The sequence below is a fragment of the Anomaloglossus baeobatrachus genome, chromosome 1 (assembly GCF_048569485.1).
Source record: "Anomaloglossus baeobatrachus isolate aAnoBae1 chromosome 1, aAnoBae1.hap1, whole genome shotgun sequence".
Lineage (NCBI taxonomy): Eukaryota > Metazoa > Chordata > Amphibia > Anura > Aromobatidae > Anomaloglossus > Anomaloglossus baeobatrachus.
The window spans coordinates 897,373,236-897,400,219 of NC_134353.1; the positions used below are offsets into that span (position 1 = coordinate 897,373,236).

Genomic DNA, 26,984 nt, shown 5'->3' on the forward strand with positions numbered 1-26,984 from the left:
TATATTACACATACACACACACACACACACACACACACACACACGGTGGTCCAAAGGTAGGTGGACAGTATGTGTAATAGGGTTATCAAACACGGTGTAAAGTGAAAATGACTCAGTTGCCCTTCGTAACCAATCAGATTCCACTTTTCATTCTTTACAGACTCTTTGGAAAATGAAAGGTGGAATCTGATTGGTTGCTAAGGGCAACTGAGTCAGTTTCACTTTACACCATGTTTGAGAACCCTATTACACATACTGTCCACCTACTTTTGGACCTCCCTGTATATATATATTATATATTTTTTAGTGTATTATAACTTTATACTTTACCTCATCGTCCTCCTCTCCCGGAAGTCCAGGTCATAGCTCTGCATGGAGTCCACACAGGACTCCCGAGACCCCCCTTGTTGCTGTAGTCGGGGCTGCACAGGGTACTGGTGGATGGAGGCGTTGGGCTGCGAGGTTGTGTGATATGGGGGTGGCATGCTGTTGCTGGTTTCGCTACGGTAGTCGCTGTCCCGGTCATCCACGGCGCTATCATGGTCTTCAAAAGCTGAAACAGAGAATAGGTTACAGGCCACAACACAATATTTCCCCCTTCTACTTTGACATTAAGGTTATGGCACAAACCACCTAGGAGGAACCATAATAAAATAAGTGATATCACCAGTCTCTGTACCATCAAAATTCAAGAAAGTTAGACTTTGATTGGTCTTCAAAAATTCATATAAGTCAATGTTTGATTATCATTTTTTAGGACATTTCTAGAAAAAAGGAAACTAGAGTTCACGTGCACTGAGGAGAGGGTCACCCACCACCACATTGTAGACAATCTATACCACCACCAAGGCTGGACCTTTGAAGGACAATCAGATCTCTGCATGTGTACCAGACAATGGCTTTAAATGGAGTCCTCTAAATGAGAAGAAGCTTCTCCAGACTTTGGAACTATATAGTATTCTTTTTGGACTAAAATTATGGGATCGAGATGATCGATTATCGTAAATGGTGCCGGACAAAACGTTCAAAGCTATTTAAATAAAGGGGGGGGGGTTATCCCACATATTGGGGGGGCATACTGTATTCTTATTCGTAAGTTTTAAGCAAGGATTCAATTGCTGCGTATACATTCAAAGGAAGTCAACTCGGGACTACAAAACAGGAGAGACTTGGGGATTCTGGTTACAAGTAAGCTGAGCAGCAGCACTCAATGTCAGGCAGCAGCTGCAAAAGCAAACAAAATTTTAGGGTATAGAGATTAGATCCCGTGATCCCAGCATATTGTTACCCCTTTATAAATCACTTGTATGGCCACATCTGGAATATGGGATCCAGTTTTGGGCTCCACATTTTAAAAAGGACATTCAGAAGTTAGAATCAGTTCAAAGGCGGGTAACTAGACCACTACAAGGAATGGAGGCCTCCCATATGATGACAGGTTGGAAAAGATGGATTTGTTTAGTTTAGAATAAAAATCTCAGAGGAGATTATTATAGCGCCATTTATTCCATGGCGCGCTCTCATTTATATGTATAAATACATGTGTGGTCAATATAAAAGGACTGGCACATGACTTATTCCTTCCAAAGACAATACTAAGGACCAGGAGGCACTCACTGCGAGTGGAAGAAAACCAGTTCAAAAAGAAAGGGTTCTTTATAGTTAGAGCAGTCAGACTGTGGAATGCCCTACCACAAGAGGTAGTAATAGTAATGGCTGACAATATAACCGTTTTTTAAAAAAACGGCTGGATTCTTCAGTACACCTAACATTGTGGGTTACAAATGATTAAGCAATAAAAATGTATAAATTGGTGGAGGAAGGTTGAACTAGATGGACCAGGGACTTTGTTACAACCTATGTAACGATATCTGCAGGTCACGCACAAGTTCTGGCAAGCAGTCAACGAGACGCCAGATCAGTGGCACCTCTCACTTTCTGGTGCAAAAGTAGAAGCGCAACACAATCCCTTTGTGAATGACGCCTGTGCCTAAAAGTCTACATACACAATGGATAAAAGGTAGCCAAAAAAATCAAATTTTGGCAGGATCGCCAACCAATGTGAATGGAGGCTTCCTGACTTGCCCCAACAGAAATGGGGGGAGAGAAGGATCCGGCCTGTTGAAATTCAACAACAATCCTTTTGTTCGGGAGGGAGATCTTCCACTACAAGAGGAGTAGAAGGGCGACCCTCGTATCAGGGGAGTCGGGAGAGACAGCCCGCAGTTCTTTTGGCCGAGGATGTACAATTTGTATGGAAACCAAGAGAAATTCGATTGTAAGCCTTTTTGTGAGCAGGAAATGGGTAGATACCGGCTGAAAGGCTCCTAATTTAAAGATCTGAATAAATCGGAAGAGCCACATGTATATTTTGTCAGCGACATGAGAGATGTGATTGTCCCGGGGATAAAAACCGCTTCTTCACAAGGTCTGGACCCATCGACTAACAAGAATTTACTGCAGATATGTAAATCACGAGCGCCAAATGGTTGTGCAAGTTAATTTCAGGACGATTTTACAATTTATTCACGAAACCTTCTGAAGAAGCAATGGATTGACAAAAAAAGGATTGTTAACAAATTGTTGAGAGGGTTTGGGAAGGAAGAGAGTCCACCTGCTGTTACCACATTGAGCGCACCCCTACAATAATAGTACTGAAGCGGCAGGATCGTAGAAAAGCATGAAATACATTATTGAAGAGAAACTAAACCATAGTTCACAGAACTCAAAAGTAATAAAAAAATAAAAATATATAAAATAAAATGTGGCATCAGTGAGGGGGAACGGCAAAAATAACTGCACCAGACTGGATAAACTTAACAGAAAAGAACAAAATGAAGCAAGAAACACGGAAAAAAAAGATCCAGCACACCGACTAGAGTACTGCATGGCTAGTTGGAAACCGCTGCATGCTTGGCCCTGTGCACAGTAGGATATTCATGCATATGGGACATCGGTACCGCAGCACAGTCACAGAACAAGACGAGGAGAGAACGATGGTGATGATGAATAGTCTGACATCGAGGGATGGGAGATTATCTCTATGGCCGGTTTAAAAAGATTTGTAGTTGTTCCTTTTTAGTTAATAAAATCCGTTAACCGGTCAGACATATGAGAGCGGTCTACCAGTTAGCCGATTCGACTTCTCTACATAGACATGAGAACTGGGATTAGTTGAGCATTAATTTATTTAATTTTTTACCAGGAGTGAAAAGTGACATATATAACCATTAGTGATGAGCGAGGACTACCATGCTCGATTGCTCCATACTCGTAACAAGAAGTTGGATGATTAGATGGGCTCGACTTGAGTATCCAAGTATAATTCTCGAGTTCCAAACTGACTTCCATTATAGTCGGGTACTCGAATTGTGCCTGTCTGAGCACCAACAACTGCACGTAACCAGTACCGAACACCTGAGCATAGTAGTGCTCGCTCATCACTAGTTACGAGTACTGACCCCCCGAGCATGGTAGTGCCTGCTCATTACTAGTTACGAGTACCGAGCACGGTAGTGCCCGCTCATCACTAGTTTCAAGTACCGAGCACAGTAGTGCCCGCTCATCACTAGTTACGAATACCGAGCACCCGAACATGGTAGTGCCTGCTCATCACTAGTTACGAGTACTGAGCACCCGAGCATGGTAGTGCTCGCTCATCACTAGTTACGAGTACTGAGCACCCGAGCATGGTAGTGCTCGCTCATCACTAGTTACGAATACCGAGCACCCGAACTTGGTAGTGCCCGTTCATCACTAGTTACGAGTACTGAGCACCCGAGCATGGTAGTGCTCGCTCATCACTAGTTACCAGAACTGAGCACCTGAGCATGGTAGTGCTCGCTCATCACTAGTTACGAGTACTGACCCCCCGAGCATGGTAGTGCCTGCTCATTACTAGTTACGAGTACCGAGCACGGTAGTGCCCGCTCATCACTAGTTTCAAGTACCGAGCACAGTAGTGCCCGCTCATCACTAGTTACGAATACCGAGCACCCGAACATGGTAGTGCCCGCTCATCACTAGTTACGAGCACTGAGCACCAGAGCATGGTAGTGCTCGCTCATAACTAGTTACGAGTACTGAGCACCCGAGCATGGTAGTGCTCGCTCATCACTAGTTACCAGAACTGAGCACCTGAGCATGGTAGTGCTCGCTCATCACTAGTTACGAGTATTGAGCACCTGAGCATGGTAGTGCCCGCTCATCACTACTAACCATCATGACGCTCTTTTCCAGAAGGGGTGAAAAAAGAAAAAAGGAGATTGGGCAGGATGAAATTGAACATTTCTCAATGTAAACATTGATCATGGCAAAGGTTAAAACGTTAAGTCAGCAACTGTATGCCGAACACTGACCATTAGAGATGAGCGGACCTGTGGAACTTTGGGTTCGCCGGGTTCAGCCAGACTTGATCTAAAGTTCAGTTCAGGACCCGAACTTGACCTGAACTTGATCCAAGAGCCCAAGCCTCATTGGGAGTCAACAATATTGCAGTTCGGCTCAACCCCCACATACAGACAGACCGTCATTAACAGAGTAATTCCAGGAGAGGAAGGGTTTTGGAGATTTTTTGGGCACACTACATCTGAAAAATTAGTTCTTAAGCCCGGTGCAAGCCAGTTAATGACTGCAAAGAGCTCGCACTGGGCCGAGCACAGAGGATACCCGAGCACACCGTTGCTTGATGGAGTGGTTAGCATACAATGAGCACCAGAATTCCGAACTCGGACACTACCTTTTTTTTTTGTAAAGTCTGTGTTTGGTATTATTTTTGTCTATTATAAACCCCAAAATGTATAGTTCAGGTTCTCTTATCTCTACTGACCATATAAAAGTAGCCCTAAAAGGGTTTCGACCAAAATAAGGGAAAACTTCCTGATCGCTGTGGGTACAACTCGGATCCCCAGCAAATCCGAGAATGGGTATTTGGAGAGCCCCATCGTAATGGAGAGGAGTACGAGCAGGAGAACCCCCACTCCATTCAATCTCAAAAGCGAGTGCCTAAGATAACCCAGACCGGTCGGACACCCAGAGATCAGGAACTTATTCCCCATCTTGTGATTAGGAGAGGACTTGTAGTCTTAGTCCAAGGCTTCTTGCCCCGACGGCAGACATAGTAAAACTATTAAGTAGCACCGGCTGGTAGACCCAATGCCCAATAAACCATTTCTATGGCCAAATTTCGGGACACCCCTGCTCTCCTATTGTCTCATGAGCCCAACTGTGTGAAGAAGACCGATAATTGGACCAAGTCGTATTTCCATCTTGGTTGTTTATGGCATATCCACCTAGGTGAAGAATGGGATTCCTATACCCACGACACATCTAATGAAGTGAATGGAGGCGTAGCCATGTGGTCATATGTTTCCATGTCTTCCACAGAAATTATTGGATATGCAGCCATTTGTAGTCCACAGGTGGCAAAGGTCATCAGAGGTGAGAGATTTATGGCATATCCGATTCTACCCGCTAGTCAATAGGTAAAGAAGCAACTATGGCCACATGCTTCGAGACCACCAGGAATCATGGTGTTGTGTGAACTACGAACCACCACATTGGGACTGAATCACTGACTAATTGCATCAAAAAAGTAAAAAAAAAACCTACATTACGCTATGGGAGCTCAGTTAAGATTTTAGGTTGGGGCTACATAGACTTGTGTTAGTTCTATACCACTGGCATTGCCTTATCTGTCCCATTAAAAAAGGAATTGGGGAAGATAAGGTTTCAATTGCCCAACCGCTGACATTGGGAAAGTTTCCGGAGGCCGCTCCATATCAGATGTGCAGAAGACAATACATACAAGCTAGGTTATATAAAAGGTGAGTGATACCCTCTAAAGAACAGATTAAGGTTTTGGAAGATTGATGGGGGTGACAGTGACCCCATATGCATGAATATCCACACTGTATATCACGTTATGAAGCATGCCGACACAGGTCCAGCAATAAAGGGTTACATACTCTGGCTTTCTCCCCATCCGAAATATTTCCAGCTGCCTGGAAGTTGCGGCAAGGAAGGGGAAAAAGAGAATTTCAGCATAAATGAGGCAAGAAGAGTATTGTATGATGATGAATGATGGGTGATGACACAGATACCTGCTGAGCCATGGGAAGAGGAGAGAGATGTAGCCACAAGCAGAATACACAGCAATGAGGAATAGTAATACAATGCATCCAGATCAATATACAGACTCCTAGTTACAGGGACATGCTCCGTGTCTGGCAGGGACGAGGCCTCAATGACAAGCTTCTGCAGGGACCATCGTGCGTATGGAGAAAGCAATTCATGTTTAGTCGCTGCGACATGAACATATCTGGCAGCTTCACCTTTCAATCCCTAAACATTCAGCAATCAACTATTCATAAAACGTAATAATGGACAAAACACCATCATATACCGTATAGAAGCCACACCACAAAAAGGGGCCTGCCATGGGATAAGAGGATACCTGGAGCAGAGATGCACAAACCTGACTGCACAGCAAAGATCTAACACATATAGGCAGTATTATAGTAGTTATATACTTGTACATAGGGAGCAGTATTATAGTAGTTATATACTTGTACATAGGGAGCAGTATTATAGTAGTTATATTCTTGTGCATAAAATGAGCAGTATTATAGAAGTTATATTCTTGTACACAGGAGAAGTATATTATTGTACATAGGAAGCAGTATTATAGCAGTTATATTCTTGGATATAGGAACAGTATTATAGTAGTTATAGTCTTGTATATAGGGGGCAGTGTTATAGTAGTTATATTTTTTACAAGGGGCAGTATTATAGTAGTTATATTCTTGTACATAGGGGCAATATTATAGCAGTTATATTCTTGTGCATGGGTCCAGTATTATAGCAGTTATATTCTTGTACATAAGGGCAGTATTATAGTAGTTCTATTCTTGTACATCAGGGCAGTATTATAGTAGTTATTTTCTTGCATATAGGAGGCAGTATAGTAGTTATATTATTGTACATAGGGGCAGTATTTTAGTTACATTCTTGGATATAGGAGCAGTATTATAGTAGTTATAATCCGGTATATAAGAGCTTTATTATAATAGTTATATTCTTGTACATAGTGGGCAGTATTATAGTAGTTATAGTCTTGTACATAGGAGGCAGTATTATAGTAGTTATATTCTTGTACACAGGAGCAGTATTATAGTAGCTATATTCTTGTACATAGTGGGCAGTATTATAGTAGTTATAGTCTTGTACATAGGAGGCAGTATTATAGTAGTTATATTCTTGTACACAGGAGCAGTATTATAGTAGCTATATTCTTGTACATAGTGGGCAGTATTATAGTAGTTATATTCTTGTACATAGGAGCAGTATTATAGTAGCTATATTCTTGTACATAGTGGGCAGTATTATAGTTGTTATATTCTTGTACATAGAGGCAGTATTATAATAGCTATATTCTTGTACATAGTGGGCAGTATTATAGTAGTTATATGCTTATATGTGGGGCAGTACTATAGTGGTTAAATCAGCTTAATGGTCTCCTAACCTTTTAAAGCAGCACTCCAGCTTTTTTCTTTATTCCACTGCTGGAGTGGTGCTTTAAATGCAAGCCCCCGCCTCATTTCTTATACTCACCTGCCGCCATCTTCTTCCTTATATAGCAGCACTCGCAGGTCTAGGACGATTTTTGAACTGATGGCAACCCCAGTGTTTTGAGCATCCTGAGGTCATAACTCAGTACAAATCTATGAGAGCCTTGTTCTGCCTCTCAGAGATGCACTGAGACTTTGTGAAGCAAGTTCTAACTTCTAGCAAGTCAGAAGCTAGCGCCATGGTACTGGAGCGGTACTGAAAAACGAAATTGCCAGAAGGCGAGTATAAGAACAGGGGCAGGGAACGTACAGTTAAAGCCCCATTTCAGCGCTGAAACACTACAAACAAAAAAAAGACCCCGCTAGAGTTGTTCTTCAGTTTTCCCTCTTATTAAAAGGATTTTTTTTTGCTTCCTAAAAGGAAAATGTAAGCATCTTTCAAAATACTCTGCATAAAAAAAAAAAATCTTAACGTTTTCTGCCTGTAAACTCTGTGCAAATCCTTCACATAGCTGGTTGTCCTGATTCTTCTGACAGACAGAACGCTATGTATGATGTGGTTTAGTGTCACTGGATTTGTTTACATGTTTAAATGTAGAAACTGCCGACAAACTCATCAAATGTTAACATTGTGCATTCAATGTAGGAGAAAGGATATTTTATAACCCATACACATAAATCGATTAAAAATAAAAAAAATCTGAATTGATTTTCATCTAGGCTTCGGAAATCATCCTCAATGAGTAGTCGCAGATTAGCCCCATTGAATTAGGCCAATCCTCGTGAGAGTCTGATGATACATCTCACATCTAACAGAAATCCAAATGTCAGCCTCAGATTTCGATTGTCGCTCCTCTTGCAAATATTCATTGGATTTATCATATCCCAACCACAGCCTAAATTAACATAATATGAAACCATCAAAAAAGTGGAGGAGGAAGAACAACTCCGATCAAAATGTGGAGAGGGGGGGAGCATCCAAGTCTTTATGGAGGGAAGATTACACAGACTGTCGGTATCAAGGTGCAGATAGGGAGGAAAGCACAAACATAGCAGTTTACAGGGAGAAGATGGTAAATCATATAGGCGGTGTATCTGAACAAAAAAGGAATGAACCAGCGACAGACTCCACAGGGTGATGGAGGGGAAATCACAATCCTCAGCATCAGAATCAGCACAAATGGAGACCTGCAAGGTCTGCAGAACTGGGAGCTGATTACAAATGGTATATCACAGGGGTAAAAACAACAATTAGTAGGAATTCAATTTACAGATAATTAGGTTAAAGTCGAATTTCCCAGTGTTATGCAAATCCAAACATCTTCAAATAAAAAGAAAAAAAAAAAAAAGAAAACAAAACAATAACTTCCCCATCACCTTTTCCTCATCACTAAAGCATCAGGGAGCGGGGTAACTTCACTTTGTAGTGCAGCACGGCCTTCCCATAATGCATTGCAGGTAAAAAATCTCGCAGATTTTCATACCTTGCACAGTGTGGTCAGCACCTCGGCCATCAGAGCTAAGAGGTTTCCAGTGGAGCACAATTTGTATCACAGTAGTTTTTCCATTTTCAGAGTCACTGGGTAACTCGCTCTCTATTTGGAAAGTGTAAGCTCTTATGGTCAGTGGGGTCCTCTCTCCTGTAGAGCGTAAGCTCTTATGGTCAGTGGGGTTCCCTCTCTCTCTCCTGTAGAGTGTAAGCTCTTATGGTCAGCAGGGTCCTCTCTCTCGTAGAGTACGAGTTCTTCTGGTCAGTGGAATCCTTCCTCTCTCCTGTAGAGTTTAAGCTCTTATGGTCAGCGCAGTCCTCTCTCTCTCTTGTAGAGTGGAAGCTCTTATAACCAGTGGGGTTCTCTCTCCCCTGTACAGTGTAAGCTCTTATGGTCAGCAGTGTCCTCTCTCCCCCCTGAATAATGTAAGCTCTTATGGTTCGTGGGGTCCTCTCTCTCCCCTCCTTATAGTGTAGGCACTTATGGTGAGCAGGGTCCTCTTTTGTCCTGTAGAGTGTAAGCGCTTATGATAGCAGGGTCCCATTTCGCTCTCCTGTAGACTAAGTTCAAATAGTGGGGTCCTCTCCCTCTCCTGTAGAGTGTTAGCTCTTATGGTCAGCAGAGTCCATTCTCGCCCCAAAGTGCATTTTCTGAGTAAGCTTTCTAGTACTGTGATTTGTCTAAACCTTTTCTCATTTTTTTGGGGCGTCTGGAGACATCGGCAAAGCCAAATTTTAAACTTCAAAAGATTCGGTCCTCTCTACCGAGCACCACAGGCTGCTCCTTATAGAGAGGATCATAAGCCCTATCCAGAGGCATGATGAGTGGGACAATCAGGACACATGTGATTGTGATTATTGATAGTCCTATGAGTTGCCCTGGATGTGATAAAACTTCACCCCAACATTTACTTCTGCCGGGAGTTAAACTGGTCAAAAAAAAAAAAGAGAGAAAATATAAAATTAAGAAATAACTATTTGATACTTATGGAAATAAATTCTTGAAATCACCATAGAAACTGGAACACCCGCCACCTGTTTAACAAGCGCCAGAGATATTATTGCTTCCCTGGCGGCCATCAACCGCATACATTCATTACCTTTATACACCGGCGGCGGGAAATAACCACCGGCAGCTCAGTACCTGACAACGCTGCCGCCACTTCTCGTTTATAGATTCAGACTTCAAAAACACTTTTTAGCAGAAAATATTTAAAGTAGGGATTCTTATAAAACAAATGTTAAGACAATTAAATCAGTTCCTATGGCAACTAATGGCAGAGCAGCAAACGAGCACACTTCCAAAAGGCAAATATATGAAGAGAAGCCGTGCGGGGACATAAGGGGCTTCTTATGGCCCACCAAATACTTAAAGAAGCCACGTAAAATGACTGGACGCCGCTTCAGCCGGTGAACGATCTTTACGCAGTTGCAGTCACACAATTTAGTCCTTCTTGGCTCTTCTGATCAGACTGGTCACAATTGGTCAAGGTGAAGAAGGAACAATGTTTCATTTTCAGGAAAGATCTTTCGTGAGACTTGATGGTAACTCTATAAAGCGGATAGCGGGGAAAGAACTTATTGTACATTTCCTCATCAATTCACAGCATCTCCACAAAGTCTCTTTACATCTTGAAACTCACCTTAGTACAACAGTCTAGTCCATGAAGGTTTACTCTTCCCACGGTTCCACGTCTTATTCTCCTCTTAAAGAAAATGGTTTGCCAGTATGGCCAGACTCAACGTCCAGCATTTGAATGCTTCAATCCTAACCGGGGCACTTTGTCTTGTCTACTGTTCCATCCTGGTCCGTAACTTCTCATAGTTGTAAACTCTAGGTGGTTTTGCAAGGCATCCTCTCTTTGGCCCAGTCTACACTTTGCACTTAGGCCTTCGGTCAGTCCTCTGACCAGTTTCCATCAGATCACTCTCTTGGTTAATTCTCTCCCTCCATGATCTTGCTATCCTTTTCCCTGGTCTCCTCTCACTTTAGGGTCACTCACTTCATGTGGCCTCGTCAACTAACCAGACCTAAGGGCCCAGCGTGTCAGAGAGTGAGACCTATCTCATCATCTTTCAGGAAACAGTCACTGTCCCTTTACACTAGCCCCTCCCACTCTGGACTAATCCCAAAGATTAAGTGCTTCTTGCCCAACTGTCAGCATAACACAATAAAACATTACACATCAGAATTCACATTACACATAGTCAAAATAACATGACTTAATACATATTCCACTATACACCAACACTGATGTCTTCTTGAGTGAAGGTGGGCAGTACATCCATCTCTCTGCGCCCGCCCATCTCACTGCGCCCGCCCATCTCACTGCGCCCGCCCGTCCATCTCACTGCGCCCGCCCATCTCACTGCGCATGCTCGTACACCGCTCCATTCAGTCACTGCTGCTGACCACTGTGCTTCACTTTTTCCAGCAACCACAGAGAATGAATGGAGCGATGGACGGGCTCTATCCAACTTGCCGCTCGATTTTGTAATGGGGATAAAAGTTATCCATTCTGCCGATCGGTGCAAGTCCTAGCAGTTGGCCATCCTCCGATCAGTAGGTTATCAGCTATCCTGTGTATAAGTGATAACTTGTCCAAACTGAACCACCCCTTTAATAGGGACATATGTGGAAAGACAATTAGAACCACGCAAATAGCTTTTACCAGTTTGCAGATTTGCTTGCTCCAAACACTAAAAACTCCTGACAACAATCAGACAAGAGCATTCCTTATCCACCATCTTTGGTTTGTGCAAATAGGGCAGAGGGTCAAGGAATGAGCACAACACTCACATGTTGGTTGATTGAATTGCTTACGAGAACCTAAAACTGACATTTTCAGCAGCATACAGAGCATTATGTGCCACCGATAAGACGCAATCTGAACAGCGACCTAACGATCATATGAACAATTCTTCAATCCCCAAATGGTTTGCATAGATCCATATATAACCGTCCTAAATGAGTCAAGAGTCAATTCTTTATGGGTTCATATCTGTCCCTGAAAATGCATTTTAAATAGGGGGTCTTTTAACGCAAAAACTGTTTGGTTTCAGAATATTTAACCAGAACTGAGCTCTGAAATGAGCCTGAAGGGGGCTCCACTGGGTCCAGTTTACCTTCTAATACATCCATGGCCCCCATACGCAAAGCAGTCTCATGAAATCAGCACCCATCATCATCCAGTAGCAGAATCTGTGATTATTCGATGGTCCATTCACCCCCAATAATTAAGACTGAAGTGTTTCTTCACTAATAATTACAACGTTCAGCATATTGGATGCGGTGATCCCAGGATACCGGATTACCTGAATAATATCGTATGACGAAGAGTTCTACAACTTTCTCATATATTTTGTTTTTCCAATCTCGGGAAGGGGGGGGGGGCTTTGATTAGAAAATGGGATTTTCAGCAATAAAATATCAAATTTATTGTTTTTAATAACATTGGATTATCAGTTCCGCTCTGCTGACCGCAGATCATTAATTTTGTACAACGATGGTAAATTTGCATATTTTTTGAATTACGGGATGTTTACTTAATTTAATTTCGGCAGTGATAGAACATGGCGGCTACTGAGCAAGGAAGCAAAGATCATACATAAGTAACTAAGGGACCAGATAAATTGTCATTTTTGCTGCGCACAGACTTGGGGAGGTGCCATAGATAAGGGAAGGTGCCTGAATATTTTTCTTTTTTTTTTTTTTTTAATATTAATAAAATTATGAATGTATTACTGAAACCCTGCCTTTACCCCACATCTCTTCAAAAGTCTCGTGGTTTGCTTTTATCCCCCATGCTTTACACGGCAGTTCTGCATGTTCAGATTGGCTCTGAAGTAAAATGTATTTATTTGCTAATGCCTTCTAACCCAAACCTGCCACCATCTTATTCCTCATCAGAGGCTCTTCACCATGCTTTACATTGCAGTTCGGCTACTTGTTCAAATGTAAGGGCAAGAGCTCAGCGCAAATTCAGAACATGCTTAAGAAATTGGAATAGGATAATAAAGGACGAATGATCCAAAATTGCCAACACTTTGTCTCAATAGTGGTTCAGGATAATGCTTTGCCTTTCTCTGTGCTTTACACTGCAGCTCTGATTTATATTAGAGACGATCTGAACAGAATACAATTTCAGTAGGAAATCCGGAAACAATGGCAGTAGACCATGAACAAAATACAAAATCACCAGGTAGCGCGTTTCCCCGAAAATAAGTCAGGGTCTTATATTACTTTTTCATCTGAAACATGCGCTCGGACTTATTTTCAGGGGATGTCTTATATTTTCCCATGGATGATAACACAATTTATTCTTGAACAAAAAAAAAATAAAAAATAAAAAAAAAATTAAAAAAAAAATAAAAAATCGACATTTATTCAAATATAATCACGTGATCACATTCTGGAATATCAACATTTTGTGTAAAGCGCCATGGAATAAATGGTGCTATAATAGTAAATAATAATAATTATTATTATTCCTATTAGTGGGTCAGATGCACATTTTCTTATCTGATCTGCTATTCTCATGGTGCAGATCCCGTCCTATAGTGGTGGATACATACCATATTTACAAAGGTTTAAATTACCTGCTTAAATGTATTATTCTCTATGTACTGCTAAATTTACCCCGTGAGAAAGCAGACACCAACTAAAAGAATCACACTTACTAGACCCCAAACAATTAAAGTTGGCAGGTGAATGGGCTCTCACATACCAATCTGTGTTGCTGTCAGGGCCCCCTGCGGTCTACAGCAGTGGCTCCCCCCTGGTGATTGGAAGCAGTATCACTCATGCGGAGTTATGCCGCTACCTCATCTGTTTGAGAGAGCTGCAGTGCGAGGGACCAGACAGTGACACAGATCTCTATGTGAGAGCTCATCCACCATTGACGTTTGCCAATTGTAATTGTTTGGGGTCTGGTAAATCTGGTGAGTTATTGTTTTGGGGTTTATTTGGTAGGTGGTTTACTTTTGGCGGGGACTGCTTTCTTTGATGAAGAGTCCTGCTCTATTCTAACTTTAAGCTGCTTAGAAAACTTGAAAACAACTAGGGCTTATTTTTGGAGTAGGGCTTATATTTTAAGCAGGAAAAGAAAAACAAACATACACTACAGTTCAAAAGTTTGGGGTCACCCAATTTTGTCTTTTCCATGAAAAATCATACTTTTATTTATCAAATGAGTTGCAAAATGAATAGAAAATATCGTCCAGACAGTGACGAGGTTAGAGATAATGATTTTTACTTGAAATAATAATTTTCTCCTTCAGACTTTGCTTTCGGCACAGAATGTTCCTTTGCAGCAATTCCAGTTTTGCAGACCTTTGGCATTCTAGCTGTTAATTTGCGGAGGTAATCAGTAGATATTTCACCCCATGCTCCCCCCCCCTCCCACAAATTGGATTGGATTGATGGGCACTTATTGCAGTCAAGCTGCTCCCACAACAGCTCAATAGTGTTGAGATCTGTAGAATACCAGCTGCCTGCTTCTGCCCTAAATAGTTCATGCATAATTTGGAGGTGTGCTTTGGGTCATTGTCCTGTTGTAGGATGAAATTGACTCCAATCAAGCATTGTCCACAGGGTATGGCATGGCATTGAAAAATGGAGTTATAGCCTTCCCTATTCAAAATCCCTTTTACATTGTACCACTTTGCCCGCACCAAAGTAACCCCAGGCCATCACATTACCTCCACTATGCTTGACAGATAGCATCAGGCAGTCTTCCAGCATCTTTTCAGTAGTTCTGCGTCTCACAAATGTTCTTCTGTGGGATCCAAACACCTCAAACTTTGTGATTCAATAATTTTTATTAGGTTTTCAAAGTTTATACATAAAACAGTTCTAACAAAAACAATACACCTCAAACTTTGATTCATCTGTCCATAAAACTTTTTTCCAATCTTCCTTGGTCCAATGTCGATGTTCTTTTGCCCATATTAATCTTTTCCTTTTATTAGCCAGTCTCATACATGGCTTTTGGCTTTTTCTTTGCCACTCTGCCCTAAAGGCCGGCATCCCGGAGCCGCCTCTTCACTGTCAATTTCTCAAACTAGAGACTCTAATGCACTTGTCTTGTTGCTCAGTTGTGCAGCGCGGCCTCCCACTTCTCTTTCTACTCTGGTTAGAGCCTGTTTGTGCTCTCCTCTGAAGGGAGTAGTACACACCGTTGTAGGAAATCTTCAGTTTCTTGGCAATTTGGAATATCCTTCATTTCTAAGAACAAAACTAGACTGTCGAGTTTCACATGAAATTTCTCTTTTTCTGGCCATTTTGAGAGTTTAATGGAACAAATGTAATGCTCCAGATTCTCAACTAGCTCAAAGGAAGGTCAGTTTTATAGCTTCTCTAATCAGCAAAAACGGTTTTCAGCTGTGCTAACATACTTGCACAAGGGTTTTCAAGGGATTTCTAAACATCCATTAGCCTTCTAACACAGTTAGCAAACACAATGTACCATTAGAACACTGGAGTGGTGGTTGTTGGAAATGGGCCTCTATACACCTATGTAGATATTGCATTAAAAAAGAAGGATTTTTGTGTACTCACCGTAAAATCTCTTTCTCTGAGTCTTCATTGGGGGACACAGGACCATGGTGTATGCTGCTATGACTAGGAGGCTGACACTAAGTGAACATAAAAAGAGTTAGCTCCTCCCTGGCAGTGTACACCCTGAGCCGGAGGCGGTACTATGCCAGTTTTGGGTAAAAGCAGTAGTAGGAGAGCCTTGAACAACCATAACTAACAATGTAATAGAAGAGAAAAATGTGTGTTGAAAAAAATACAGTGCCTTATGGGCACGTAAATATACAGTAGCCGGATGGAAACAAAGGTGACCCGCAAACAACATCGGGAAACATCCGGTAAATGAAGACCTCACAATCCAAACAGGGTGGGTGCTGTGTCCCCCAATGAAGACTCAGAGAAAGAGATTTTACGGTGAGTACACAAAAATCCTTCTTTCTCTATCGCCTTCATTGGGGGACACAGGACCATGGGACGTCCAAAAGCAGTCCCTGGGTGGGTACATAAGCCGTCCTACAGAACCAAAGCAAACAACAAATTCTGTGGGAAAGCTCTGTACAATTGTTTACTACCTTTTTAGAGGTGTGCGACGGCCGTCTGCAACACCTTTCTCCCAAGGCAGGCATCTGCTGATGCCTGGGTGTGGACCCTGTAAAACCTGGTGAAGGTATGAAGACTGGACCACGTTGCGGCTTTGCAGACTTGCTCGGCTGAAGCCTGGTGTCTGATTGCCCAAGACGCCCCGACTGCACGGGTGGAATGGGCTCTTACTCCCCTCGGAGGGGACTTGTCCCTGATTCGGTAGGACTCCGCAATGGCTGATCTGATCCATCTGGCAATGGTAGCCTTGGACGCCGGCATACCCTTCTTGGAACCAGCAGGCAGGACGAACAGGTTGTCTGATTTGCGGAAAGGCGCAGTTCTCAAGACGTATGTCCTGAGCGCTCGTACTAAGTCCAGAGTGTGTAGTGACCTTTCCAAGGAGTGAGTGGGTGCCGGACAAAAAGATGTAAGCACGATCTCCTCATTCAGGTGAAAAGGAGACACCACCTTCGGCAGGAACTCCGGAGACTGGTGCAGGACAACCTTGTCCTGGTGAAAAACAATAAAAGGTGAGCGGCACGAAAGAGCTGCCAGTTCGGACGTTCTCCTGATTGAAGTGACCGCCACCAAAAAGACCACTTTCCAGGATAAGTGTGAGAATGAAGATTCTCTGAGTGGTTCAAATGGGGCCAGTTGGAGGGATCCTAAAACCAGATTAAGGTCCCATGGTTCTAGCGGAGCCCGATAGGGCAGATTCAGATGAGCGACTCCTTGGATGAGCGTCTTGACCTGTGGACGTGATGCTAGGTTTCTTTGGAAAAGAACAGACAAAGCCGAAACCTGCCCCTTGATGGTTGCCAGCGAGAGACCCGCTTGCAACCCTGCCTGAAGGAACGCTAGAAGCGTCGGTAGTGAAAGAACTAGCGGGGAGAGATTGCCGTTGACCTCGCACCACTGAACATAAGCCTTCCAGGTGCGGTAGTAGATCTTTGACGATGAGGGCTTTCGAGCTCTAATCATAGTCTGAATCACTTCTGGAGCAAATCCTGACTGGGCTAACAGCCAGGATTCAAGAGCCATGCCGTCAAATTGAGAACCCCTGAATTTTGATGGAAGAGCGGACCCTGAGACAGCAGGTCCGGCCGACCTGGAAGCTGCCATGGGGTGTCTGCGACGAGCTGTGCGAGTTCTGCGAACCATGCTCGCCTGGGCCATTCTGGAGCGATGAGAATCACCGGAATGCCCTCTGCCTTGATTTTCTTGAAGACTCTTGGGATCAGTGGCAGCGGCGGAAAGATAAACGGTAGTCTGAACTGTTTCTACGGAAGAATGAGGGCGTCGACTCCTAGCGCCTGCTGGTCGTGGTAGCGGGATATGAACTGTGGAACTTGATTGTTGAACCGTGAGGCCATCAAGTCCACATCTGGAGTCCCCCAACTGTGGCAAATCTGCTCGAAAACCTCTCTGTTTAGAGACCATTTCGCCTGACGCCAGACCCTGTCTGCTGAGGTAGTCGGCCGCCCAGTTCTCCGCGCCCGGGATATGTACCGCGGAGATCCTGGCGTTGTGAGACTCTGTCCACTGTATGATCCTCTTCACCTCTCTCATCGCCATGACGCTCCTCGTGCCGCCCTGATGATTGATGTATGCCACCGCCGTGGTGTTGTCCGATTGTATCCTGATTGGATACCCTTGGAGAAGGTGTTGAAAAGCTTGCAGGGCTCGTAGGACTGCTCTGATCTCCAAAACATTCATCGGGAGCCGGCTTTCCTGGTAGGACCACTGACCGTGAGCCGTGTGGTGCTGGAAGACCGCTCCCCAGCCCAGAAGGCTGGCATCGGTAGTGACCGTCTTCCAGTGCACTGGTAAGAACAATGTTCCTTTGACAAGATTCTGGCTGTTGGTCCACCAGCGCAGCGAGTGGCGGACTTTCGGGGACAAACGTGTCTTGCGATCCAAGGTGAATAGAGACTTGTCCCAATTGTGCAGCAGGAATAGCTGAAGAGGGCGAAGGTGGAAGCGGGCAAACGGAACCGCCTCTATTGCCGCCACCATCCGACCTAGGGCCCTCATACCAAATCGTATGGACACCGCTCTGGAGTGGAGGAGGGTCAGGACGTCTTTCCGGAGGGAGACAATCTTTTCCTGTGGAAGCAACACGCGTCCTTGGATGGTATTGAACTCCATGCCTAGGAAGGTAATCCGGCGAGCCGGGGTCAACGAGGACTTCTTTCGATTGATGGAAAGAAAGAAGCGGCTTGGAGGAATTGACGTAAATTCTATCTCGTAACCCGAGACTAGGATTTCTCTGACCCAAGCGTCTGTGATCAAAGGGAGCCAGACGTGTTGGAACTGAGAAAGGCGGCCCCCCACCTGGTCTGCGCTGACGCGCGAAGACCAGGAGTCATTTGGAGGAGTATCGCTGAGATCTAGATGCTGGTTTGGCAGGCTGGCGTGGTCTGGAACGCCAGGAGGGATTTGTTTTGAAAGACGGGTTCTTCCTGCTTCTCTGTGGGGATCTGTTCCTCCTAGGCTGTGCCGGGGAACTGAAGCTGCGAAAGGGGCGAAAACCTGAGGTCGGCTGGCGGCGTGGGAAATGCCTTGGTCTCAGCTGTGGAAGGGAGGTGCTCTTTCCTCCCGTAGCCTCGGCGATAATCTGATCGAGCCTGTCCCCAAACAGTCGGCCTCCTGCAAACGGGAGGGCGGTAAGTGATTTCTTTGAAGCCGCGTCTGCATTCCAGGCTCTGAGCCAGACTGCCCGGCGGATTGCCACCATGTTGCTGGCCGCTTGTGCTGCGCAAATGGCTGTAGACAGAGATGCGTTACTGATGTACTCACCCGCCAGGGCAATCTATGCAGCCATGTTAACAAGCTCGGGCTCGCCCGACTGCGAGCGAAGCCCTCTGCGGAGGGTGTCGGCCCAGGTCACCATGGCCTTCGCTACCCAGACGGCGGTGAAGGCCGGAGACAGGGCCGCGCCTGCCGCCTCAAAGGCCGAACGGGCGAATTTCTCGATGTTACGGTCCGTGGCATCACGGAGCGATGTTCCCTGCGGCAGAGATAGAACTGTATGCGAGGCCAGACGGGAGACCGGAGGGTCGACCACCGGTGAGCCCGCCCATTCCTTCCTGAGATCTTCGGGGAAGGGATAGTGTAAATCAATCGACTTACCGTTGTTGAACGTCTTGTCCGGTTGCTGTCTGTGCTTTCGTAAGATCTCAGCGAACTCCGGATGATCGCAGAAATACCTGTGAACACGCTTAAGTCGTTTGAAAGATACCTGTGAGCTCTGGGTGGTTGCAGAGTCAGGCTGTAGCTTCAGTGTCATATTCACCGCGTCGACCAGGCTGTCCACCATACGCCTGACGTCGGCTGCCTGATCCGAGTCCATAAGGGAGGCTGCATCCGACTCTTCCCCTGAATCATCACACGGTCTCGGAGACGAGTGGCTCTCGGGCCTTGGAGGGGAGAGAGACCTCTGGGAGGAATCGGAAAACGAGACCGTACGGGTCCGCTTCCGCGCTCCAGTAATTGGTTCTGGGTCAGACCGACTGTCATCCTGCGACGGCTGGACCTGCGGGGCATGGCTGAGCGTAGGGAGTGACTGCAAAGCCTGTGCGATGGTCTGTGACGCCCTCAACAGGGAATCCACCGACTGGGAGAGAGAAGTCAGCCACTCCGGGGGAGGGAGCGCATTGGGGCTCAGTGCATCCTGTACTGCTGCAGTAGCGAGTGGGATGAGGGTGTCGGCGGCGTCTGGGGCAATCTGCGTGGGCTGTGGATCAGGGACGCAAGCTGCGCAGAGGGGGGTAGCCTGGCCTTGGGAGAATTTTTCGTTGCAGGACGAGCACGCAAAATGCATTATGAACGGGACCTGTTTGGATCGGGAGGACTTAGAGTTAGGCATGGCTGCTCAGGGGGCTCCTACTAGAGACACTAGGGAGGAGACAGGAGATAGGAGGAAAAAAGTGAGGAGAAAAAAAATGTAAGAAAAGTTGCTGGTCCTAATCAGAACCAGCACTCACCCAGGCCTGTGTCCTCCCCGGGTCAGCAGGAGGCTCAGAGTAGCTGGGGGCAGCCACCGGAAAAGAGATGCTGCTGCTCAGTGGTCTGCCTGTGCTGAGGTGGGCCGTTTGCAAGAAAACGCGGGCTTTTGCCTCTTTTTTTTTTTTTTTACTGAGGGGGCGTGCTAGGGATGATGTCTGCTGTTGCTGGGCAGAAAAAGCGGGGGGCGGGCCCGGAAGACGCACGCGCGCAAACGGGGGGGCGGAGAGCTCCGGCCTAATGTAGGCCCGAAGCCGGGGACTAAATTTGAGAGCGGCGGCCGCCGGGAGTGCAGCGCTGTGCGCGGAGCAGGGCTTACCTGCGTCCCTGCGCGGTGTCCAGGTCCTTGGGTCCCATCCTGGCTGCTGAAGGCCCCCGGTGAGTGCAGGCTTGTGCTGGCAAGTGCCAGGGGAGGCTGCTGGGGGGCTGTGAGGAAGACTGCAGAGCGCTCCTGCGCTGCAGTGTGTGCTCCTTTGCCTGGGCCCAGTGAAAAAGGGGAGAACGCTGGGGGAGGCCTGGTGCTGTGAGCGCTCCCGCGCTTGCGATGTTTCCTCACCGTCTCCATCCGAAACACCCCTTGGGACGGTACCATAGGGGTCGACGGGGAGTGAGCCCATAAAAAACGTAGATGCGTGGGACCCCAATCAGCCCCTGGGGTGGTACCATGGGGCCGGAGGGGGATAAGGGCTGTGTCTCGAGTGGGGACGATACCCTGTATGGAGGGAGTAGGCGAGGATACTCTCTGATGCGGGATCTTTAATCCTGCAGAAGAGATAAAAAGCGTAAAAGGGGATGAGAACGCTGAGCGGCGCCGTATAGTTGAAAAAAAAAATAAATCAGAAAAAAATAAATAGCCTAGGCTGAGGTTGGCCCACAGAGATATGGGCCCACATCAGCCTCCTACGACACTATGCAAAAAACTGGCATAGTCCCGCCTCCGGCTCGGGGTGTACACTGCCAGGGAGGAGCTAACTCTTTTTATGTTCACTTAGTGTCAGCCTCCTAGTCACAGCAGCATACACCATGGTCCTGTGTCCCCCAATGAAGGCGATAGAGAAATAAGAATTATTCTTACCGTTAATTCGGTTTCTAGGACCTTCCACGACAGCATAGGAGGTTGTCTCTCCACGCCCTAATTGGGACAGGAAGTACAAGAGGTTTAAAAGGACCCTCCCACCTCCCACAGCCAGTGTCTTACAAAGAACCCATAGCATATGAGAAGTACCACATATTCAGGAATATATGAATACAAAAGGGGAGGGAATTACCTGCTGTCGTGGAAGGTCCTAGAAACCGAATTAACGGTAAGAATAATTCTTATTTCTCTAGTCCCTTCCACGACAGCATAGGAGGAATACCAAAGAATTGATACCTAGGGGGGGACCACAGCCTGCAGGACCTTCCTGCCAAAAGCCAAATCCCTGTTGGAATCCAGATCCAAACGATAATGCTTCGTGAAAGTATGGCGCGAAGACCACGTAGCCGCCTTGCAGATCTGCTCAGGAGAAGCCCCTGCCCGTTCAGCCCAGGAGACAGAGGTAGCCCTGGTGGAGTGCGCCGTAAATCTGGTAGGCGGAGAGAGATGCTGAGCGAGGTAGGCGTCTCTAATTGCCCGCACAATCCAGTTGGCGACGGTACTCTTAGCCACCTTCCTGCCCTTATTTCGACCAAAGGGCTGGATAAACAGGTTATGATCAAGGCGCCAAGAAGCAGTAACCTCCAGGTAGTGCAACACAGTCCTACGGACGTCCAAAGGATGAAACACTTCCTCACCGGGAGTCCGAGGATGCTGACAGAAGGAAGGAAGGATGATGGACTGAGAACGGTGAAAATCCGAAACCACCTTGGGAAGGAAGGAAGGATCCAGCTGAAAAACAATGCTGTCATCTCTGACGGTCAGGTAAGGCTCCAGAATAGACAAAGCCTGAAGTTCCCCGACTCTACGAGCAGACGTAATAGCCACAAGAAAAGCAGTCTTGCGAGAAAGAGAACGAATGGTACAGGAGGACAGTGGCTCAAAGGGTGACTGAGAAAGTCCGGTAAGTACCACATTGAGATCCCAGCGAGGCGTCAGGACCCGCTGACGTGGACAGAGTCTACCAGCGGATACAAAGAAACGGCGGATCCAGCGATGATCCACCAGAGCCGTGTCAAAGACTGCACTGAGTGCTGATACCTGAACCTTCAGGGTGCTAGGCCGAAGGCCTAAGTCCAATCCACTCTGGAAGAAGTCTAGAATCTGCGCAACATTAGGCCGGAGTGGGTCAGGAGGCCGAGAACCACACCAGGAGGAAAATCTCTTCCAGATTTTGTTGTAAATACTATTAGTCACTGGTTTACGGTTCTTCTGTAGGGTAGCCACAACTTTGTCAGATAGTCCTTGGGCCTTCAGTACCCGGGCCTCAGAAGCCAGGCAGCCAATTTGAGTTTCTGGGGATCCGGATGGAAAATCGGACCCTGGGATAGTAAACTGGTGTCTGAACCCAAGAGGACCGGACCGTCTATCCCGAGAGTCATGATCAGGCTGTACCAACTCCTCCGAGGCCACAGAGGGGCTACCAGGATAGTTGTGACCCCGTCGTCTCTGATCTTCCTAAGGGTGCGTGCGAGAAGAGGAAGAGGGGGGAAAGCGTAGGCGAGGCAAAAGGACCATTCGTGGCAGAAGGCGTCCACCCCCAACGCCTTGTCCCGAGGGTTCAGGGAGAAATATGTTGCGACCTTGCGATTGTCTGCTGAAGCAAAGAGGTCCACTTCTGGAGCACCCCACCGTGCCACCAGAGAGCAGAACACCGCCTGATCCAGACTCCATTCCCCCGGATGAACATCCCGCCGACTCAAGAAATCTGCCTGAAGATTCAGTGAGCCCTTGAGATGCACTGCAGAAAGGGACAGCAGTGATTGTTCCGCCCATTGAAAGATCCGGGAGGATACCGACTTCAGGGCGCCTGAGCATGTACTGCCCTGATGGCGGAGATGTGCCACTGTTGTGACATTGTCTGAGTATACCAGGACGTGAGAGTCCCGGACGAGATCCTGTGCCGCAAGGAGGGCTGCCCTGAGCTCCCGGTAGTTGGAGGATTGGGAGCTGACATAAGGACTCCAGACCCCCTGAAATGGGGAGTTTGCCACCATAGCACCCCATCCTCGCAGGCTGGCATCTGTGGTCAGTGTAACCAGGGGTGCCTGAGTCCAGGCAACCCCCACCTGCAGGTTGGTGGGCCGCAGCCACCAGAGAAGGGATGAGGAGACGGGCCCCGAGAGGTGAAACCGTCTGTTTAGGGATGACGGGAGTCTGTCCCAATGCGCCAGGATATGATCCTGGAGACATCGAGAATGGGCCTGAGCCCACCTGACTGAGGGAATGCAGGACGTCATAGAACCCAGAGCTGACATAGCCGCTCGAAGCGTCGGGCGAGCCTGCCTGCGAAGCTTTGATATTTTGGCTAACAGAGCTACCCTGTGGCCCTCCGGGAGAAAAGATGCCTGTCGGTCGGAGTCCAGCAGCACTCCGAGAAACTGCCGAGTGGAGGAGGGGTTTAACTGTGATTTTTTTGAGATTGGGAATCCATCCCAGGGACCGAAGGATTCCTAAAGACTTTTCCACATGGCTCCAGAGGGTTGGAGCAGAGGGAGCCATGAGAAGAAAGTCGTCCAAATATGGAACCAGACAGATACCCTGCAATCGTATGAAGGCGACCACCTCTGCCATGATCTTTGAAAAGATCCTTGGAGCCGAGGAGATCCCGAAGGGAAGTACATTGAATTGGAAATGAAGCACCTCCTCCCCGTGTAGAACCGCAAACCTGAGGTATTGCCTGTGACCCGGATGGACGGGCACATGGAAGTAGGCGTCCTTCAGGTCTATAGAGGCCATCTGGTGGTGTAGACCTATCAGGGGAATAGCTGATTTTACTGACTCCATATTGAACCGCCGGTACCTGACCTGACGGTTTAGACGCTTTAAATTGATTATTATCCGGACGTCGCCAGACGGCTTCTTGACAAGGAAGAGGCGGGAGTAGTGTCCTATCCCTTCTTCCTGACTCGGGACTGGGGAAACGACCCCCGAGTGCATTAGCTCTAGAATCTTTGCGTACAACAGAGCCTGTGAAACCTGCGACGCCAGAGCAGTGACTCGGAGACCCGGACGAGGGGGGGAGATGAATTCTATTAGGAGACCCTCCGAGACGATCTTCAGAACCCATTGGCAGGTGGTTATGGACCGCCACTGGGGAAGAAACGCCGAGAGTCGTCCCCCCACCCGGGCCGAGTCACTGTTTGTCCTGCTGAGGACGTTGTTGATGGGGAGGGATGAGGATGTTTCTCCCTCTACCCTTAGGATAGCTCCACCTGCCTGCCTTCCCTTTCCCTCTGGGCTGGGAGGCCTGAGGCATCGAGGGACGAAAGGACCGCTTCCTGGTGGGTCTAGGATCAGGTAAGGCCTTACGATCGGTCGCCTTGTCCAGAATATCATCCAGGGCAGGCCCAAACACCAAATCCCCTTTAAACGGAAGGGAGCAAAGCCTCATTTTGGAGGTGGAGTCTCCACTCCAGGCCTTAAGCCAGAGGGCACGTCTGGTAGAGTTAGATAGAACCGAGGTCCTGGCCGCCAGGCGGACAGATTCCACCGAGGTATCTGCCAAAAAACTGGTAGCCTTCCTAAGCAAGGGGAAGGATTCCAGCAATTCCTCCCTAGGGGTCCCTTGGGAAATATGAGCCTCCAACTGGTCTAACCACCTAATTAGGGACCTGGATACACAAGTGGAGGCAATGTTAGCCTGAATAGAAGAAGACGATGCCTCCCAGGATCGCTTCATTAGGCCTTCTACCTTCCTATCCATCTGATCCTTAAGTTGGGAAGTATCTTCAAAGGGAAGTGCCGTTTGTTTAGCTACCCTAGCCACCTGTACGTCTACTTTCGGGACCTCCCAATGTAATCCAGAAGGTTCTAGAGGAAACCGGCGTCTAGGGCTATCTCCGTACCCGCCTCTCAGGAAATTCCCATTCCTGAGAGACAATATCCAGAATATTGGCATGAACCGGAAATCCTAATTGTTTGACTGTTTTCAGGCCAGCAAACATTTCATCCTGGATTGAGGGAAGAGACTGCACTTCCTCTAACCCTATAGTGCTCCGAACTGCCCCAATAAGATCCCCCAAATCTTCTGAGGGAAACAGAAAGGACTGGTCAGTCCTCCCAGAGGGAAGACCTTCATCAGGAACCTCAGAGGTGGAATCAGCGTCCTCCTGATCAGACGGGGCTGACTGGAGTTTTCTCTTCTTTGGAGAAGAGGGGCCAGGAGCAGGGCCAGGAGCAGGGAGGGAGGCCAGTGAGGCCTGAATCTCCTGTTTCATCATGGACCGCAACTCGTCTATCAGGGACGGTTGTTCAGCCCTAACAATCTGGTCCGTACATTGTTGGCAAAGCTTTTTGTCCCATACTGCAGGGAGCTTCTTTATACAGACAGGACATTTTTTAATTTTTTCAAATCTGTCAGGTCTATCCGGCTTATCGGACTTGTCAGCCTTCTCTGACTTCTCAGACTTCTCTGACTTTTCATTTCTGTCAACTTTCTTAGTGGCCTTGTCCTCCTAGAAAACACAGACCAGAGAGCCATAAATCCTTTGAGACCTATGCCTGAGGGACCATCCCCCTCCATACTTACAGTAGCAGGGGGCACACTGGGCTCTGCAGATGCAGCTGCAGCGGAAGACATGACAGGGAGCACGGTCGCTTACCATGAATCTGACGTCTTCACGGCAGCCCTTATGCAGAAGGGCCTGCCCCCCCAGTGACGGCTAACGTTCCCCGCCTCCTGCATCCGGTCCCGGACAGGCCGTGTCAGTGTCGGCGTGTCCTCCACGCTGCCTCCGCGAACCGGAAGCGCTCAACCGGAAGTTCGCTAGACCGGAAGTCCCGCCCCCGGGAGCACTTCCGGATCGCTCCAGCAGCGTGCATGCAGGAAGCGGCCGGCGGCTCAGGGAGGACGCCGGCCGGGGAGCTCCACAGCCTGCATCACCCCAGAGGAGTTCCGGAAGGCTGGAGCAGCGGTCCCCCACAGCGTGAGGGAACAGCAAGGGAGGAGCGGCGAAGGCCCGACCGATGCTGCCCGGCTTAAGGTAACAGGGGAAAAAAAAAAAAAAAAAAAAAAATTTATACTGTAGTTCGCCGGCCACCACAGCATAGGAGAAAATAAAAAACCTCTCCATGCCCCATGGGGACAGGAAAGACACTGGCTGTGGGAGGTGGGAGGGTCCTTTTAAACCTCTTGTACTTCCTGTCCCAATTAAGGCGTGGAGAGACAACCTCCTATGCTGTCGTGGAAGGGACTAGAGAAACAGACGTTTGCAGCAACAGTCATTTACCACATTAACAATGTACAGAGTGTATTACTGTTTAATTTAATGTTAACGTCATTGAAAAAAAAAATTTGCTTTTCTTTCAAAAATAAGGAAATATCTAAGTGACCCTAAACTTTTGAACTGTAGTGTACTAGGGTTTATTTTCGGGGTAGGTCTTATGTTCGAGAAAACAGGGTACTTGATGGAGCAGTCGTCATTAAGGAAAAATATTGCAAAATCGGTTTGAATCTATTCCTCCATATAATGAGCTTATCAATTCATCCTGATCCAAACCTGTCACCACCTTGTTTTGTTAAAAGGCTCAGATTAAAGCTCTCTCCTCTGTGCTTTAAACTGCAGCTCAGCTTCTTCAGGTTAGCTGCTCCTGTGTAAAGGCAGAAATTCAGAATATGGTTGCAGCAGGGCAAGAAACCAAGATTATAAAACTTGCAACTAAATTGCG

General features: G+C 46.9%; 1 protein-coding gene across 3 annotated transcripts in view; it reads right to left on the minus strand.

Annotated features, from left to right (window-relative positions):
* UNC13B (unc-13 homolog B) overlaps positions 1–26,984 on the minus strand; it is a 436,326-nt gene that overhangs the window by 260,959 nt on the left and 148,383 nt on the right. For 2 of the 3 annotated variants that reach the window (XM_075327051.1, XM_075327042.1), the window contains exon 8: positions 331–553. In XM_075327051.1, the coding sequence (XP_075183166.1) occupies positions 331–553 (223 nt within the window). Of the gene's footprint in view, positions 1–330; positions 554–5,966; positions 6,003–26,984 lie in introns of all 3 variants that reach the window. The other variant, XM_075327033.1, reaches the window with a different exon arrangement.